A 20785-nucleotide genomic window follows, 5' to 3' on the forward strand; every position below is an offset into this window, starting at 1 on the left:
GTTGCAGAGCTGGTGCTGATTTGCATTAGTGAAAAGCATTTCCTCACCAGGAATTCCATACACCAATGAAATCATAAGTCCAGTTCAAACTATGCGCCAAGTAATTATTTATTCAGTTTCCAGAAGGTAAATTTGCTTCTTGATTAAGTGTGTCATTTAACAAATACTAATTTGTAACTTACAGATTTGCAGGCCCCCAGGTAATAATTTCATAGACCCAAAAGGCCTACTGGCTATAGGAAATACTGAGATAGACTGCAGATCAAATCATTATTCTTCCACACACTAGTATTCTAATAAGACTTCACTCCCATGGAGATGACCTCATTACCATACCTGTCAGCCATATTTTTCCATTTGAAAAGCAAATCACTTGCATGATCATCAATAGGCAGGTCCAATCTCTCTTTAAAATACTTGACAATACCTTGATCTTCCAAAAGCACAGGCACCCGGTATGTAGAAGAAACATCATGGATAAATATCACCTGTTAAATTATGAGAACACATCTCTTACTTTGACAGGACAGGCTCTAACAGGAAACTTTACAATACTACTATGACATCTGTCAGTTCAGGAATGAAAAGGGAGCCAAGAAGATTACAACTGCAATTAGATATTACGTAGTAGAAGTATTAATAACAATATATGGCATTTTTGTAACACTTTACCATTTGCAAAGAATTATATATAGATAGACACATATATACATATATATACCTCAATATTCTTGCTTCCTTAATGAGAACAAAGTTTAATATAAAAATATCACTTGTCTGGATTGTTAAGACACTAACTTTAACACAGCATCACAGACTACATATCTGGAAGGAAGTTTTATCTAGTCCAATCCTCATTTTACAACTGGGAAAACTGAAAGAGATTAAATCATTTGTCCAAGGTCACAATGGTAGAGAAAAGGTTGAGATTCCCACAAAGTCAAATAATAGTGCTCTCTCTCTCTCTCTCTTTCTCTTTTCCTCCCTCCTCTGTCTCTCTCCTCTATTTCCTAGAACTAATTTTTCCCATCTTTCAAAAAATCCTACTAAAAACATATCTCCTCCCTTTCCCCCAAGATGGTGCCAAAGGCGAAGAAGGAAGCTGTTGTCCCCCCCAAGACAGAAGCCAAGTCCCAGGCCTTGAAGGCCAAGAAGACAGTGCTGAAGGGTGTCCATAGCCACAAAAAGAAGAAGATCCGAACATCCCCCACCTTCCGGCGACCCAAGACACTGAGACTTCGAAGGCAGCCCAAATACCCTCGGAAAAGTGCCCCTCGCAGAAACAAGCTCGATCACTATGCCATCATTAGGTTTCCCTTGACCACCGAGTCTGCTATGAAGAAGATTGAGGACAACAACACGCTAGTCTTCATTGTGGACGTCAGGGCCAACGAGCATCATATCAAGCAGGCCGTAAGGAAGCTGTGGCCAAGGTCAACACACTGATCCGGCCCGATGGAGAGAAGAAGGCCTATGTCCGTCTCGCTCCAGACTATGATGCTTTAGATGTTGCCAACAAAATTGGAATCATCTAACTTGGTGTGTCCCATTCCACCTACAATAAAACGTTTTCCAGAATAAAAAAAAAAAAAAAAAAACCGTATCTCCTCGTTCAACTCCATTGAAAAAGCATTTATTAAGCTCTTTCTCTATCAGGTGCCACTTGGTTGTCAGTCAGCTTTTATTTAGGGCTTACCATGTGCCAGGGCCTGTACTAAATGTTGGGGACACAAAGGAGGGCACAAACTGCCCCTGCCCTCAAGGAGTTCACACTCTAATGGGAAAGGCAATGTGAAAATAAGAAGGTGCATAGAAGATACATCCAGTGTTAATGGATTATAATGCCAGAGGGAAGACTCTAATCACTAGAAGACATGGGAAAGGCCTTCTACATAAGGCCATATTGACTCTGAGTCTTAAGAGAAATCAGAGAAGCCAGGACACCTAGGTGAGGAGGGAGATCATTGCAGGCATGGGTTAAAATCAATGCAAAGGCATGAGTTAGGAGATAGAGTGTCAAGTGTGAAGCAGGCCAGTGTAGATGTGTTTTAGTGTACATGGAGGGGAGGAAAATATAACACGACTGCAAAGGTAGAACGGGCCAGATTGTGAAGGAATCTGAATGCCAGGCAAAATAATTTATATTTGATCCAAGAGGTAATCAGAAGCCACATGGGCTTATTGTGTAGAGGAATAAGATGGTCAGACCTTTGGCAGCTGGACTGGAGAGGAAAGAGAATCCAAGGCTAATACAATGATCCAGCTGCTACCAGGATAGCAGTTTTGTGAGTGGAAAAAAGTACACATATGTGAGAGCTACTTTGAGAGTAGAAGTGGCAAACAACAGAATACATAAGTGGGTAAGGCTGAGGAGACACTAAGGTTGTGAGGCTTGGGAGACTGGGAGACTGGTGGGACCCTCAAAAGTGAAAAAAAAAATAAGTCAATATAATAGGAAAATAGAAAGAGGAAAGAAAAAATACGGAACAGTCCTTGCCCTACCTGTTTGTACAAAAATATTCATAGAAACCTTTCTGTGGTGGCAAAGAACTGGAAATCAAAGGGATATCCATCAACTGGGGAATGGCTAACAAATGGTGGTAATGATGGTGATAGATATTATGGTGCTCTAAAAAATGATGAAGGGGATGCAAGAAAAATGCAAACGAAAGCAATATGACATTTTCCCCTCACACCTATCAGACTGACAAAGATAACAAAAGAGATAAAGAATAAATGTGAGAGGAGCTAACAGGCACATTGTGAAATGATATAGCCTTTCTGGAGAGTATTTGGAACTACACTCACAAAGCACCAAACTGGGCCTACTAGGCCTGTACCCCCAAAGAAACCAAAGAAAGAGTAAAAGGATCTATTCACAAAAATATTTATGGCAGTTCTTTTCATGAGAGACAAAAAACTGGAAACCAAGGTGAGGGGTGGGAGCAAAAACTGGAAATGAAGGGTGGAGGGAGTGTTCTCCTACTGGAGAATAGCTAAACAAACTGAATGTAATAGAATAGCATCATGTCATAACAATGAATAAATGGGCAATTTCAGAAGAAACTGAGATCTTTATGACCCAATGCAAAACAAAATGAGCAGAACTAGGACAATTTATACGACGACAACATTACAAAGAACTCTGATCAACACAGTGATAAACCATGAGTCAAAAGGAGTAAAGATGAAATATACCACTTGTTTTCTAACAGAGGTGGTGAACTTAAAATACAGATAAAGATATTTTCATATGTGATCAAGGTGGGATTGTGCCTTGCTAAACCATGCAGCTATGGATTGAGGATTTAATTTGTTATAATTTTTTTCTCAATAGGGATGGAAAGGACATATAGATTAATTTTTAATTAATTTAATTTATATATCCATATATAGTAGGCATACAAGTTAATTTTTAAAATTATTATTAAATGAAATATTAAATGAAAAAAATTAAAAATATTTTGATATTATAATAAAATTAATATTATAATTTAAATATTATAATGTTAAAAATAAAAATAAACTAAAAAATAGATCCAGGAGAGATCATTTAAAAATTATTGGACTACCTGAAAGCCATGATCAAAAAGAGCCTAGACATCATCTTTCAAAAAATTGTCAAGGAAAATTGCCCTGATATTCTAGAACGAGAGGGTAAAATAGAAATTGAAAGAATAAATCAATCTCCTCTTGAAAAAGATCCCAAAAAGAAAACTCCTGGGAATATCTTAGACAAATTCCAGAGTTCCTGGGCCAACGAGAAAATATTACAAGCAATAAATAATTGCTTGAAGAAATAATTTGAGTATTGTGGAAACACAATCAGGATAATACAAGATCTAGCAACTTCTACATTAAGGGCTTGGAATATGATATTCTGGGGGTCAAAAGGGCTAGGATTAAAACCAAGAATCACCTATCCAGCAAAACTGAGTATACAGTGTGGGTAGGTGGCACAGTGAATAGAGCACTGGCCCTGGAGTGAGGAAGACCTGAGTTCAAATCTGACTTACGATACTTGACACACTTACCAGCCATATGACCTTGGGCAAGTCACTTAACCCCAACTGCCCTTCCTTCTCCCCTCCAAAAAGCAAAACAAAAAAAAAACTTGAGTTTATAATACTTCAGGGGAAAATATGGACATTCAATGAAATAGAGGACTTTCAAGGATTCTTGATGAAAAGTGCAGAGCTGAACAGAAAATTTGACTTTCAAATACAAGAATCAAGAAAAGCATAAAAAGGTAAACAGGAAAGAGATCATGAGTAACTTATTAAAGTTGAACTGTTTACATTCCTACATTCCTAAGATGATATCTGTAACTCATAAGACTTCTCAGTATTAGGATAGTTGAAGGGAATGTGTGTGTGTGTACACACACATATATACATATATGTAAGTATAGGTTGGTGCATGTGTATATATACATGAATACATAGACAGAGGACACAGGATGAGTTGAATATGAAGGGATGATATTTAAAAGAGGTGAAAGAGGAATATATTGGGAAGACAAAGGGAGCGACAGAATGGGGTAAAGTATCTCACATAAAAGAGGCAAGAGAAAGTCATTACAATGAAGGGGAAGAGCAGGGAGGTGAAAAGGAATGAGTCAACCTTACACTCACTGGATTTGGCTTAAGGAGGGGATAACACACACTCAATTGGGTATCTAACCCTAAAAGAAAGAAGGGGATAATGGGGGAGATGACAAAAGAGAGGGCAGACTGGGGGAAGGAGGAGTCAGAAGCAAACGCTTTTGAAAAGGGACAGGGTCAAAGAAGAAAATAGAATAAATGGGGGCTGGGATAGGATGGAGGGAAATATAGTTTTACACAACATGACTACTATGGAAATGTTTTACATAACTACACATGTACACCCTATATTGAATTGCTTGTCGGGGGGGGGGATGAGGAAGGAAGAAAGGAGAGAATATGGAACTCAAAGTTTTAAAAACAAATGTTAAAAAACTGTTGTTACATGCAATCGGGAAATAAGATATACAAGCAATGGCGTATAGAAATTTATTTTGTCCTACAAGAAAGTAAGGGGAAAGGGGAGGGATGGGGGGATATTTCAGAGGGCAGACTGGGGAAAGGAGTAATCAGTATGTTTGCCATCTTGGATGGGGGTAGGGGAGAGATAGCAAGAAAATTTGGAACTCAAAATCTTGTGGAAATGAATGTGGAAAACTAAAAAATAAATAAATAAATTCTGAAAAAAAATTTTTAAATCCTCAAACATCCATAATTGGATAGCATACCACTCTGTGGCAGCAAAGAATTGAAAACATAGTGGGGCTCCTATCAATTCTGGAGTGGCAAAAAAAACAAACACACAAAATATAGTATATGAATGTAATGGAATATGGTTATGTAGTAAGGATATTGAATATGGAGATTGCCAAGAATCATGAGAAGATTTCCATAATCAAAATAAGGAAAACCATGAGAACAACAATGTAAATTAAAACATTAATAAAAGGAAATTAAATTGAATAACTAAAAGACTAAAAAATTACTCAGAGAATAGAAAATAAAACATACCTCCTCCCTCATGGTAGAGAAGAAGGGGACTTCAAGAAGACTCCTGGAATATTGCACACAATGTCAGATACACTCACTGAACCAGATATTTTTGCACAATCGTTTTTCTTTGTTACAAAGTAGGGTTCAGGGGGCAGAGTCAAGATGGCAAAGTACAAGCACGACCTCTGAACAGCTCCAGCTTCCACCTTCCCCAATCAATGTAAAAAGGGAACTCTAAACAAACTTTGGAGCTGTAGAATCCACAAAATGACAGAGAGAAGCTAACCTCCATGAGGACAGCCCGGCAGGCTGGCAGGAATCGGCCAGCACAGCAGCCAGGGAGCCGAGCCAAGCCCCACAACAAGGCTTTAGCCCCAAGGCAGGCCTGACCAGGCCCTGGCCAGAGGGACCCCAGATCAGCAGCAGCTGTGGCCATTTCCAGATTTATCAACACATAGATGTGAAGGACAAAGTGAGAGGTCAGTGCAGTCTGGACTTTGGGACCCAGTAACTGGGAGTGCCTGGCTTTTGCCCTCGGGGCAAGAGGCTGCTGAAATGCTGGCACAGCAAGCCAGCGCCACATGGCAGCTTCAGCTCCTGGCCTTCAGAGTGTAGGGGGACCAAGCACCAGTCTCAGGGGTAATCACTCTTGCTTGCTTTAACCTACTTGGATCTGGATTGCAGTCTAGGGTGGAGGTCCCAGGGTGTATGTCCAGCTTGCCAGAGCATGTGGAGACCTCAGAGAGGGCAACCATCTAATACCTCCAGCAGCTGAGAAAACCCCAGCGTTTGTGACAAAAGCTCCCCTGTATGATGACAAAGTACTACTGTGGCAAAAAGCCCAGGGGTCAAGTGACTGAGGAGCGACATGACCAGGCAAAGGAAACAAAGCAGACAGAAGATTCCAATATTAGACTCATATTTGGGGGACAAAAAGGAGCAAAGCATGGAACAGGAAGAAGACAGTGAAGTCAGAACTCCTACACCAAAAGCTTCAAAGGAAAACAGGAGCTGGTTACAAACCATAGAGGACCTTAAGAAACAGATAAGAGAAGTGGAGGAAAAATTGGGAAGAGAAATGAGAAAGAAGAAAGAAAATTATGAAATGAGAGTCAACAGCCTGACTGAGGAAAATAACACCTTAAAAAACAGACTAACTCAAATGGCAAAAGAGGCTCAAAAAGGCAATGAGGAGAAGAATGCCTTAAAAAGCCGAATTTGCCAGATGATAAAAGAATCTCAAAAGCTCACTGAGGAAAATCATTGCTTCAGATTTAGATTGGAGCAAATGGAAGCTAATGACTTCATGAGAAATCAAGATGCTGTTAAAACAGATCCAAACAAATGAAAGAATAGAAGACAATGTGAAATATCTCATGGGAAAAACCACTGACCTGGAAAACAGATCCAGGAGAGAGAATTTTAAAATTATTGGACTACCTGAAAGCCATGATCAAAGTAAGAACCTAGAAATCATCCAGCAGAAAATTCTCAAGGAAAACTGCCCTGATGTTTTAGAATCAGAGAGCAAAATAGAGGTTGAAAGAATCCATCGATCACCTCCTGAAAACAAAACTCCTAGGAATATTACAGCCAGGTTCCAGAATTCCCAGATTAAGGAGAGAATATTACAAGCAGCCAGGAAGAAACAATTTGAATATTGTGGAAATACAATGAGGATAACCCAGGATCTGGCAGCTTCTACACTGAGGGATCAAAGGGCTTGGAATATGATATTCCAGAGGCCAAAGGAGTGGGATTAAAACCAAAAATCACCTATCCAGCAAAACTGAGCATCATGTTTCAGGGGAAAATATGGTTATTCAGTGGAATAGAGGACTTTCAAGCATTCTTGCTGAAAAAAACCAGAGCTGAATAGAAAATCTGACATTCAGATACAAGAAGCAAGAGATACATGAGAAGGTAAACAGGGAAAAGAAATCATAAGGAACTTATCAAAGTTGAACTATTAACATTCCTACATGGAAAAACAATAATTGTAACTGATGAAACTTTTCTCAGTATGAAAATAGTTGAAGGGAATATAAATATATGTATGTCTATAACAGAGGGTATATGGGTATATGAATACATATATGAATGTGTGTATATATGTATACAAGTATACATAGATAGAGGGCACAGGACCAATTTAATAGAAAAGGATGATACTTAAAAGGTGAAATTAAGAGATGAGAGAGGAATATAATGAGAGCAGATGGACAGAGACAGAATGGGGTAAACTATCTCATATAGAAGAGGCAAGGGAAAATGGTTACAATGGAGGGGAAGAATAGGAAGGCAAAAGGGAATGGGTCAACCTTATTCTCATTGAATTTGGCTTGGGGAGGAAATGAAATACACACCAAATAGGGTATCTTACCCTACAGGAGAGTAGGGGGAAGGGGATGAGATGGGGGATGATGGAAGGGAGGGTAGGCTTGGGAAGTTGGAAAGCATCCACTTTTGAAAAGGGATGAGATCAAAGTAGAGAATAGAACAAGTGGGAGGTGGGATATGAGGGAGGGAAATATAGTCAGTCTTTTACAATATATCTATGTTATTGTTTTGCATTAGCTACACATGTACAATCTATACTGAACTGCTTATCTTCCCAGTAAGGGTGGGTGACAAGGAAGGAAGGGAATTAATCTTTAATTCAAAGTTTTAAAATCAATTACATGTAATTGGGGATTAAGATATACAGGCACTGGGGCATAGAGATCCACCACACCTTACTGGAAAAGTTGAAAGGGGTATGGGAGAAAATATGGGAGAGAACAGATTGGAGGAGGGGATATCCTGTGGGACTGCTATTTTGGGGTGGTGGATAAGGGAAAAACAGGGAGAAAATTTGTAACTCAAAATCTGGCGGAAATGAATGATGTAAATCAGAAGTTACTTATTTGAAAAATGAAAAAAAAAAGAAAGAAATGTTCTCTCTTTTTTTAGGGTGTTTTAGTTTCCAAATTAAAAAAAAAAGGAAATTGGGGCAGCTAGGTGGCGTACTGAATAGAGCACCAGCCCTGGAGTCAGGAGGACCTGAGTTCAAATCCTGCCTCAGAAATTTGAGAAAATTACTAGCCATGTGACTTTGGGTAAGTCGTTAACCCCAACTGCCCTCCAAAAAAAAAAAAGCAAAAAAAAAAAAATTAAAGAATTAAAGCATTATTAAGTATATGCCTGAAGGTATGAGAAAAAGTAAGCAGGCTGGTCATATGGTAAGAATTAGAAGCAACACTTGGGCATATCATGGGGCACCCTGTTAGTAGAAAGACCTTGTACAATCCTCCAAAATCCTGGGATGCTCCATGGAAGCCTTTAAGAAGAATGTATATAAGAACCACTCAAAATGAGAACGCTCAGAACTTGGATCTTTCTCAAAGGAGATAGACCTGCTCCCCACCTTCCTGTAACACTGAGGAAATCAACTTTACCAAAGCAGTGAAATTTTCCTTTACAGGGATTCAAATACCTTTCCATTGGCATCTAAGCCAACAGAAGAAAGTGTGTCCACTGAATATTTGCCTGAAAAGGTAGAAGTTGTGTAGCATATGGCAATGTTATGTGACACATCTATGGGTCAGGGCAAATTTAGCAATCAAAAGGATCTTAACCCGTTCAGATGTTTGACAGCTTGATAGCTCAGAAACACTGCATGCCATTTTAATGTTCGTCTATTCTAATCAAAATGTCACTGTTAAGCCTACTGTCACTAGATTTCATCATAATCAAAAAATTCTATAATTAGATAACTTTGCTGACTTGTGGAAGTTTTGCAGGCATTTTTTTTTTTTTGCTTTTTTGGAGGGGGGAAGGCAGGGCAATTGGGATTAAGTGACTTACCCAAGGTGTGCAGGCATTATTTTTAAACACACACATATGAAAATCAATTACTTCAGGGAAGCTAGGTGGAACAGCGAATAGAGTACCAGCCCTGGAGTCAGGAGGATCTGACACACTTACTAGCTGTGTGACCTTGGGCAAATCACTTAACTCCAACTGCCTTGCCTTCCCCCCTCCAAAAAAAAAAATCAATTACTTCTAGAAGGTACAAAACAGTAAAAGTAATAAGCTTTACTATTTACTATCCTAGAATTCTTTACCTTCTTAACATTCTGTCATTCCCTATCCTGTGGGATCCACCTCTTCTATTTAATTCACTCACTCCAACTCAAGATTGTTGAACTTCGCGCACACACACACACACACACACACACACACACACACACACACACACATCCCTCTACTAATTTCATCTGATTTATGGTGTGTAAAATAAGCTAGGTCCTTACAATCCTTCTCTGAGTTGCTGTTTTCTTCCCCATGGTGACTATAGCAAATATTTTCCTCACAGGACCCTCGCTACCTCCCTCTGACTTATAGCAAATGACTCCCCCTCCTACATCATTTGACTTTTCCTGTATATATTTGATTCTGACAAATAACCTTCTGAATACTATCTGTTCCCTATAACCTCAAAGATGCCAAAGTCTCCTGGTTCTCTCTAACCTCTTCCCCTTTTTTGATCTAATTGATATTACTCCCCTCCAGACTGAATGACTTTATCTGACAAAGAGGTCATGTGCTTTCTCACCTCTGGGATCTTTACTCATTACTATTTTCTAAACTTAGAAAACCTAAAATGGGACTAATCACAGTGATCTCCTGCCAGAAATAAAGGAAAAAAGAAAGGAGTAACAATGAAGCATTTAAATAATATTCAAAGTGATTAAAAAACAAAAGGAATTTCACAAAAGTTAGAAAAAAAAAAAAAAAGTAAGTTATTAAAAGGATCAGAGCAGACCTTTGTTCTACTAACAAGTTGATTAGAGTATATGCTTAAAAAAAATACCATATTTACAAGCACCATGAATCCAGTCACAGAACCTCCCAAGCAGGGAGAAGGACCAGAAGATTCCAGGATAAATCATAAAATCATATCAGAAAAGGGTAATTGAGGGGCAGCTGGGTGGCAAAGTGAGTAGAGCACCGGCCCTGGAGTCAGGAGGACCTGAGTTCAAATCTGGCCTCTGACACAACACAAAAACTAGCAGTGTGACCTTGGGCAAGTCACTTAACCCCCCAATTGCCCTCCAAAAAGCAAAAAAAAAGAAAGAAAAGGGTAGTTGGGTGTTCTGGCTGAATGTTGTCATTATTAGTATTGTTAATGTTATTTCTGGGTGAAGAAGATCAATCACCCAATCCTAGACATTAGAACAGGAGCTTCTGATATGAATATGAAGAGGTATCCTCAGCAAGGTTTCCACCAGACTAAAGACAGCACTACTGGGGTTGACATGGAGAGCTGGTTTTCTCAGGTAGGTTATAGGAGGTATGCTTGTTCACCCAGAAGCGGGGTTAGACGGCTTCTGAAATCCCTTTTAGTTCCTGAGACTCTAAGATTATATTAAATTGCTTTCACTTAAAAAAAAAGTTGTACATAATGAGATTTTGTGGCTTCACATAAAGTACTTTTTTCTATTCTTTGTATATGGAAATGTTCATGTTTGTTGGCATCTGTGAAGTTCAGAAAAAAAATTTTTAATAAATCATTAGAGGAAAAATAGGAGTGGTACAAAGATTTCCAGAATTAATTACCTGGAATACAAATAAGGAAGCATTAATAAAATATATCATACATACTAATTACCCAAGACGTTCCCTTGAACTTAACATATTCAAAAATAGTCGACGACTTGACAGATAATTCTAAAGCAATAAGCAGGAGACGTAGAATCTCAAGGCCCAGGGAATGCTGGAAAAGACCAAAAATGGGGGGTTCTGAAGGGAAGATATGTCTGCTTAGACTTCAGAACAGTATTCTCTAATTTGTGGCAAGTCAAAGTTTTCCAATGACTCTTACTCTTGCCCTCCAGTACAGACTAAACTCTAATGATCAGTTAATTCTGCATTATGACTGACCTAAATCCCTCAACCAAAAGCAGCTTAATGCACGGGCACTGATAAGCTAACAAGGCAGGGAGGGGGGGAAATATAAAAAATGATCATTTTTGGAAGAGTCACTAAGGCAGACCTGCATAAGGAGAAAACATCCAAATAATCAGACCAAACAATAATAATTCAAGTAACAACTCATATTTTATACATCACTTCAAGATTTACAAAGTACTTTCCTCTCGACTGAGACAGCTCATGAAATCTGATACAATGGCTAAAGCCAGGAAGATCTGAGTTCAAATCCTACTTCAGATACTTACTAGCTATTTGACCCCAGTTAAGTCACTTAACCTAAGTCTCAGTTGCCTGACTTGTAAAATGGAGATGATAATAATATTAAGCATCTATCTCACAGAGTTGTTGTGAGGATCAAATGAGGTAAAATGTGTAAAGCAACTTTACAAGCCTGAAAGTAACAATTTTTAGCTATTATTATCCCCATTGTGTATGTCAGGAAAGTGAATGTCAAAGAGATTAATGCACTTACCAATAGTCAGACAGACTCTAAGGGTTAAAGCCAGTGTCAGAACCCAGCTCTTCTAATTCCAAGTCTAATGGTCTTAATATTATAATTCAGGCAGCCACACATAAGATGATGTGACCAAAAGTGTTGTTAGAAGCATCAAAAATACATGTGCTGTTGTCATCAGGTGATGTGAACTGTAGTGTAATGGGTACAAAGGAAAATCCCAATGGTAGGAGGTAAAGTATTGCTTAGACACTTGCAAAAGAAAAAACAGCAATGCTTCACATGATTCCCTGTTTTCCATATTTGGCCGGGGATTAGGATGACAGATTTTCTTTGAATTAGAAAAAAAATCTTACAGATCATTGAGTCCAATCTCTCATTTTACAGATGAACCAACTGAGGCCAAGGGAAATCAAGTGATTTGCCCATGGTTATAAAGACAGTATGTGGCAGAAGAGGAATCTGAATCCAGGTTCTGATGGAAAAAAAAGGGAAGGTAATTTGTATTCCCCAAATCTAAGATTCTTGGATCTGTAGGGTGGGACATTCTGACCCCTAGGGAAGGGAAGGGACATATTGTTCCATAATAGCAGGCAAGGAAGATTTGTTTAGGAAATAGATTGCAACGATTGATGCTACCACTCATTTTATTAATGGTCATCTGGAAGGTCCCTTAAACCTACAGAAGTTAAGGAAGGAACAAAGGGAGAAAGGAAGAGAGGGAGGAAGAAAGAAAAGAGGGAAAGAGGGAAAGAGGAAAGGAAGAAAGGAAGTAAAGGAGGGAGGGAAGGAAGGAAGGAGGGAAGGAAGGAAAAAGGAAAGGAGGGGAAAGAGGAAAGAAGGAAATGAGGGGAGAGATGAAGAAAGGAAGGATGGAAGGAGGGAGTGAGGGAGGAGGAAAGGAGGGGAAGAAAGAAGGAAAAGAAGGGAGGAGCACTTAAGCCCCTACTGGGTACTGTTTTAAACGTTTTACAAGTATCATCTCATTTGATCCTCACAACAACTCTTGTAGGTGGGTTATTATTATTAGCCCCATTTTACATTTCAGGAAACTGAGGCAGGCAGAGGTTAAGTGACTTGCCCAAAGTCACACAGCTAGTGAGTATTTGAAGCTGGATGAAAAATTCAGGTCTTCATCACTCCAAGTCCTGTGCTCACTGGATGCATAGTGCCACCTGGCTGCTACTAAAAAGTCTAGATGTCCAGGGGTGAGAGTATGAATTAATTCCTCGGGCAAAAAGATGCTTTAGGTTTGGGGATTGTTTTTTTTCCTCCCACAGAACTGAGTGATCAGAGAAAAGGTGACTTGGAGTGTGTAGCCTTGGGGGGATGGGCGAGGAGAGCCAGGTTCATGGTACCATCCCCAATCCTGTAATCAATCACGGAAATAGAGACTGTGACGTAAACTCTCACAAAATTAATTTAACCCTTTCTTAGCCTGGTGAAGAGGAGGATGCTTTATTTTACAGGACTTTCCTTGGCTTTTATGAGGCATCACCTTGGGTTTTGTTGTCTTTATATATCTTCTACAAGTGGTAGAGGAAAAGATACGGTCTGGTTTATGATTTCAAGATGCCTGGGCACTGAACCATAAACAAGATGTTTGCCCTGACCTTAAATCAAGATCTATTACATTATGGGATGAGAAATCCCATCATTTACTTCTGGCTATAACCAGAAGGTGATGTATTAGGCAATGTTCTAGTCCATCTGTGAAACTGAAACTGGTATAATCAAACCTAGCCCTCTAACAGGGGAAAGAGAGAAGAGAGAGAGAAGAGAGAGAAAAGAGAGAGAGAAGAGAGAGAGAAGAGAGAGAGAGAGAGAGAGAGAGAGAGAGAGAGAGAGAGAAAGGGAGGAAGAGGGGGGAGAGGAAGGGGGAGAATGTAATATGGGAACAATGAAATGCAGAGGGCAGAACCAACCTGCTCAGGTTCCACATGGCAAAACATGGATATCTTTTCCTTTACAGCCATTTCGATGGGCTTTGAACTTCTGCATACGATCTGTATCAAAGTCAATGAGGTACAAATCAATCACCAGGAGACTAAGAAGATAAAATACAGTGCTAGAGAAATAAATCACCCACTTTGTGACCTGAAAGGAGCATGATCTTTTCTGTAAGAGGCTCTGAAGATGGTCCCAGTCATTATGAACAAAAGTATTAATAGTAGGTGACATTTATATAGTGCATTAATTTTATGGGGGAAAAATAACTTTATATCCATTATCTCATCTGAGCCTCATTAAAAAAAAATTCTATAAACTGGTGGTGCAAGGATTGTTGTGATCCAAGGCTCAGATAAAATGACTTTTCTAAGGTCACTGACTTAGGAGCTAATAAACCAAGGATTTCTGACCCTCCTTCACACTAGACCAAATCTATGGATAAGGTCCTGAATTTCAAAGTAACTCAGATGTGTGTTATATAATATGTAATTATATAATATATAAACTCAGATATAATGATAACTAAAGTTATCACTATAAGCATCCTGATCAACGCAATCACCAGCCATGATTCCAGAGGACTGATGACAATCCCCTGACAGAGAGGTGACAGGCTTAATAAGCAGAAAGATATATGAGTTTTGTATATGGCCAACATGAGGATCTGTTTTGCTTAACTGTGCATATTTGTTAACAAGGGTTTTGTTTTCAGGGGAGGTAGGAGAGGGAAAAATAATGCTTATAATAGGAAAAAAAGTATAATTTTAAAATATTTCAAAAAACAGAACATGTCTTTGTTTCACTAAACTAAAACGTCACTAAACTAAAAAATAATGCTTATAATAGGAAAAAAAAGTATAATTTTAAAATACTTCAAAAAGCAGAACATGTCTTTGCCTTACTAAACTAAAGAACAAAGAATTATGAAGTGATTTAGATTACTCATTATCTTGAGGCATTATAGTTTAAACCAGAAATAAAATCTGAGTAATGAGAGGTACAATACAAAAGGATATCTTAAGTAGGGTTGCTGAACTTCGGGAAGGCCTCCACATTCATTATGAGAGATTCAGTTCTCAAATGATAGGTCTATGTAACTGTCTTACTGTCAAAACTATCACCAAAAACAGATAATGATGAAAACATTAATAATAGCTTACTTCATATATTATATAATGCAATATATTTATATATTTTGCATATTATAAATAATTTTATATATTTTGTTCATGGCATATATTTATATATTGTGTTATGTATTATATTTTATATATTTACATATAATTGTATGTGTTATATGATATATGATATAATTATGTTATATGGCATGTAACATATAATTTGATATATTATAATAATATACATATAAACACATCATATGATGCTATATAATAATATAGCACTTCGGAGTGGGACAACAGAAGTCAGTATATTAAAGCAGAAACTGCTAAATTTGGCATCAGAAGATTCGGGTTCAATTCCTGGCTCTGGCACTTTGTACCAGTGTGACCTTGGGCAAATTATATGACCTCTCTCATGTGTGGCTCCATCTGTTAAACGAGCTGATTGGCCTATATTATAACCTCTAAGATCCCATCTAACTTGACATCTATGATCTAAAGGGAATGTAAATGCTTAGTTGAGAAGTGGGAGCGATACTTTCTGGCTTCCAAACACAAAAGGCATATGTATAGCTATAACATTTGTTTTATAATTAAAAGGGACCTCATCTAGTCTAACTTCTTAACTCTAAATGAAGCTAGTGAAGCTCAGGGAAATGGAGAGACTTTATCGAGATCAAATAATTCATTAGACCTTTGAGGAGTTATGTTATCTGCCTCCTGACATAAAGGTAATGGATTCAAGGCACAGAAACAGTCATATGTTTTTAGAAGTGGCCACTGGGGAGGTGATGAATCTTGTTTCACTCTGCTAATTTATTACAAGGGTTTTTTTTTTTTCCTGTCCAAGTTTTTAATTGGGAGTTGGAAGAAGAAAAGAAGTTAGCAAAAGTGATCCCCCAAAGAGGCATTTTTTAAAATACACAGAAGTTTTTTTTAAACAGCAGAGACAAGTAGGGAAGTTTTGAAAGTAATGTAAAGAATTCATTATATACTTTTATTTTAAAGTTAGTGGTATGAAATGGAGATCCATAGTTCCTTATAAAATCTCTTTGGGTGTTCTGTTATATATATGGAAATGCTATTTTGGGGGGGGGGAGTGCCTAAATTCATATTTTTTTTTTAAATTCAAATAAACAAAAACTTACCAGGTCAGGAGACAATCCTAAGCCTCTCAATGCCCGAACACTATTTTGTGTAGGTTTGGTTTTCTGTTCTCCAGTAGCACTGGGCTGAAAGAGAAATATCAAAGGCTGAAATTTTAACAATGTAGAATGGCCCTACTCAAGACAAAGAACAAAGAAAGACATACAATAATTATATCCACCATGGTCAAATAAAGTGGCAATCTGGACAAACATCGGTAAATTTGATCATCATAGACAAGTAATTTAAGCACCCCATGATTCTCCAGATTGAAAAAGAAAATCAGGGGGAAATGGAGTACTTCTACATAAGCTTAAGAGATCTGATTTAACTAAGTAATAATATCTCAACTATCCATTTCTCTTATGATTTGTGAAATCATAGCTTCTATTTGCAGATAACAATTACTTTTCCATTCAACAGCTTAGAACAGAAGTAGAGCCAGTTAAAATTTGACTGTCTCTGGTAAATATAACCAGGGGTTTTAAATAACTTTTCAGGATAAGTGGATTTGAATTATCTAAGACTTCTTCTACTGTACCAGTGTTTCGTAATCTAGGCTTCACAGCAGGACAATATAGATAATATCAAATTTTCTATCAGGTCCCTTCCACCTACCCTCTGAAATCTTATCACAGATCCCAGAGACAGGCTGAGAGGGAAAGGGGGATGGGTTTGAAGCCAAATACAAAAAAGCATAATGCACAAAAAAGTTATTTATCATTGGTGGTAAAAAAAAAATTTGTAAACAAATGAAAAATTTTCATGGACCTAACTAAGGAAAAAAAATCTACTAAAGTGAAATATTTGAGCTACAAAGAAGCTAAAACTGGCTTCTGGCTTTATTTTATAAATAAATTTATATATTATGTGTAAATAGCTAACATCAACAGCATTTGATTTAACTTTTAAATCTTCAGTACAGGCAAAAGATAAAAGCCCACAAAGCATTAAAAATTCACCACCACAACAACAACAACAATAATAACAGTGCCTTGAGTTTGTAAGGCACTTGAAGGTTCGCAAAACTCTTGACATGTATCTTCTCACTTGATTCAAACAACCCCATGAGGTATGGGCTATTATTATTAATTTTTATAATTTTTATAATAATTATTAATCCCTGATTTTACCAAGGAGTAAACTAAGGCTCAGAGAGATTAAGGGACCTGGCCATGGTCACACAGCTCATAAGTGATCGAGGTAGTGTTTGTTAACCCAGGTCTTTCCTGACTGCACGCTCCCTCCACCCTCTCCACAGCACACTGCTAAAAGACTACCTGTGGGACAAGGCTAACATGAATATTACAGAAGTTCTCTCTTTTTGCCTTAAATTGGAATTGTCTAAATGCTTCAACAAATGGCATGCCTTCGATGTCTCCAATGGTGCCGCCAAGCTGGGGAAACAAAAATAAAAAGTTAGTATATGATCATTTAATAACAAAGGAATGACCAAAAATACCCCATTCTGTGTAGCACTATTGATCAAGACTGTTGACCACAGAAACCATTCTTATTCCTTTGTAACCAAGTGCTGCACATTTTTAAGAAGAAGTATAAAAGGAGACAAAAGTAAGAAAAATCAGACCAGGTGGGTGATGGGGAGAAAAAGGACTGAGTTATAAGACAGATGAATGAACAGGTAAGAGATCAGAGCAAGGAGAAGGCAATTGAGGAGAAGAGAAGGGAGCCAAAGAGGTAGGGGGGGAGGGGAGAAATAAGTTCGAGTGGATTTAAAGGGACGAGATAAGATACACAGGTAGATGGAAAGAGTCCAAGAATGATGATAAGGAAGAAACTGGACCAGGTGGATGAAGGTGGATGCTAGCAGATATAGCAACAGTAAAAATGTCTGAGGCATCAGGGAATTCTAGCAAAATCACCAAAAAGTTGAATGTAGTTGGCCACGTCTATGAGAAAATATTTAATACAATTTCCCTAAATTAGGTTCAAAAAACATTTTCAGGTCTGTCACTAACAGAAGTAGTCATTCAAGACATCCCTACTGCCTCTAAGATAAAATATAAACTTCTCATCCTGGCAATTTTTAAAGGCCTTCCACGGTCTGCCTCCAAACTAGCCTGTTTGCTATTCTCTAACTGGCGTTCAGTTCCCACCACAAGCCCCATATTCTCCAGTCATTCATCCCGGAGCCACCTTCCCCTTTCCCTTCTCTTTGCAAAGGTCTTCCTGTACAAGTCGCATCGACCTACCCAGCTTTTCTTGGCTTCCTCCTAGGTTTTCTTTCCTTCTCTGCTGTGCACTTTTAACTTCATCTTTCATAGTTAAGATGCCTCTGCAACAATGCAGGTGATGAAGCGCTGGCCTAGAGTGCTTCACCTCCAGCCTTCTTCCCCTCAAAACCATTCCCTGGTACTGAAAAATGAAGCTTTCTAAAATACCTGCAGCCTACACCGCTTAGAGTCCTTAGCTTCCTTCCAAGCTCAGCCTAGGTGCCGTGTCCTAGGAGAAGCCACTCACCATCCTCCCCACTTGCTGGCAGTCTCCTTTCTCAAATTACCTTTCTTTTGGTAAATTTTTTTATTCATTTTAAACTTAAATACGAAACAAGAAAAGAAAAAAAGGAGCAATTCAATGTACACTGAAGAACACGAGAGGATTCAAGAGAAAACGATAAACTTCCATTGCAAGAAAACCTACACATCGTTTTCAAAGCTACCCAGCTTTTCTTGGCTTCTTTCTAGGTTTTCTTTCATTCTCTAATATGCACCGTTTACTTTATTTTTTTCTCCCTCTCTCTTCCTATTTGCATACTATTCCTATCCGCCCCCTTCTCCACCACACACCAAAATAAAGTTCCTGAAGGCAGGTTTTTTTGGTCTTTGTAACCTGCACATCTAGTATAGTGCTTTGTATACATGAGTCACTTATTAACTGAACAGCAACAGGATATAATCATTCTACAAATGTCATCTAAGTAGTTTTATCAGAAATACTTTAAAAACCGGAATAATTCATCTTAGTCTACAATTAAGTTAATTTTAAATTTGGCTAGAATCATAATATTAAGGTGTTTATCAGCAGTTAAGCCCTGGGCTGAGGGTTGTGGAAGATACAAAAGAGTTTTAAAACAAGACCTCCATATGTATCTTGAGTCCAGGGGCCATGCTAAATACTTTAGTATCTTCCAGGGTACCTATTACAAAGCCTACATTAAGAGGCCAATAAATGTTGAGTGAATTAGATTAAACAAGTTTGCAATCTAGATAGAAGCATAAATAAAAAAGCAAAATGCAACAAATTTCATAAACGTCCGTGCTACATGATAGGGTGTAAAGACTAAATACAGAGCTTGGAAATTCTGCAAAGGAAGGTGGATCACTGACGGATAGGTCTGGTAAGGCCTGATGGAAAAGGTGGGCCTTAAATAGTCCTGCCATGAAATCCCCTAGCCCCATCATTCTAATGTTCACCTCTATGAAAGTGTGGCCCTGGACCTCTTTTCCAACCTCCAGTTGCATTTCCAACTACCTTTTATATTCACAGGCGTCATAAGGCCCAAATGGAATGGAAATTCCATTAACACATATGTTGTGAGGCTTTATATTGATAAAGCACTCTGTAAACCTTAAAGTGCTCTATAAATACAAATACTATCATTATTAGCCTTCAGTCACCAGGCCTCTCTAGGCTGATGATGACTTCATTGCCTGAGTCTTCTTAATCACTACTGATTCACTCAAGCAATGCTTAGAAAGGAGGCAATGAGGTGGTAGAGTGGAGAGAGCACCAGCCCTGGAGTCAGGAGGACCCGAGTTCAAATCCAATTTCAGACACTAGCTGTGTGACCCTGAGCTAGCCACTTAACCCTGTTGCCTTCAGTTTCCTCATCTATAAAATAAGCTAGAGAAGAAAATGGCAAAACCTCTCCAGTATCTTTGCCAAGAAAACCCCAAATGGAGATCACAAAGAGTCAGACAAACACTAAACAACAAAAACATTTTATAGAGTTATGCTGGAGGGTACCAGTAAAAGTTTACAACTGGGAGAAGGGGAGTAAGCAAACACTTTTAAATTTAATCTGCATTATTTACACTTTCTTAAGTCAAGAGATATTCAACTAACAATAAATCAAGCCCTAATTTGTGGTGATTCCTAATTTCTGAGTTGTTAATAAACCAAAATTCAACAATGATTGTCCTAATACACCCCTACCTACCTATCTACTTTGATATCACCTTAAATTTGGCATGTTTAAGACTAAATTCATTTTTCTCCTCTATCAGAAAGAGAGACTTTGAATATTTTTACAGTCATGCATCCCAGAGCCACCCTACATTCCTCACTCTCTTTCCATAAGCAGGCACTCTAAGGCATCAGGTCTATCCTTCACTAGTCGCACACCCTCTGTCCCTTACTCTAGGTCTTCCATCATGTCACACCTGGATTATTGCAAAGAATTAAGTGTTCTGCCTCCAGGCTCTCTTCCCTCAAAACCATTCCCTGGGACTGCCAAATTAGGCTTTCGAAAACATCAGTTTCATCATGTCACTCTTCCTTTGAAATTAAAAAAAAAAAAGGCTTCAAGGCTCCCCATTGTCTACTGGACAAAGTTCAAACTCTTTAACCTGGCATTTTGT

The 20785-nt window shown here is 38.3% G+C and overlaps 1 protein-coding gene across 4 annotated transcripts in view; it reads right to left on the reverse strand.

The window, feature by feature from the left end:
• The window catches only part of CTPS2 (CTP synthase 2), a 149022-nt gene that overhangs the window by 106399 nt on the left and 21838 nt on the right, over window positions 1–20785 (reverse strand). For all 4 annotated transcript variants that reach the window (XM_069100689.1, XM_069100688.1, XM_069100690.1 and 1 more), the window contains exons 5-8: window positions 17465–17581; window positions 16187–16270; window positions 13893–13973; window positions 337–488 (exon numbers count right to left, since the gene is read on the reverse strand). In XM_069100689.1, the coding sequence (XP_068956790.1) occupies window positions 337–488; window positions 13893–13973; window positions 16187–16270; window positions 17465–17581 (434 nt within the window). The remainder of the gene's footprint in view (window positions 1–336; window positions 489–13892; window positions 13974–16186; window positions 16271–17464; window positions 17582–20785) is intronic.

Source organism: Petaurus breviceps, unplaced genomic scaffold, assembly GCF_028583685.1.
Source record: "Petaurus breviceps papuanus isolate PSGF00001 unplaced genomic scaffold, PetGlider_PUasm1.0 419, whole genome shotgun sequence".
Classification (NCBI taxonomy): Eukaryota; Metazoa; Chordata; class Mammalia; order Diprotodontia; family Petauridae; genus Petaurus; species Petaurus breviceps.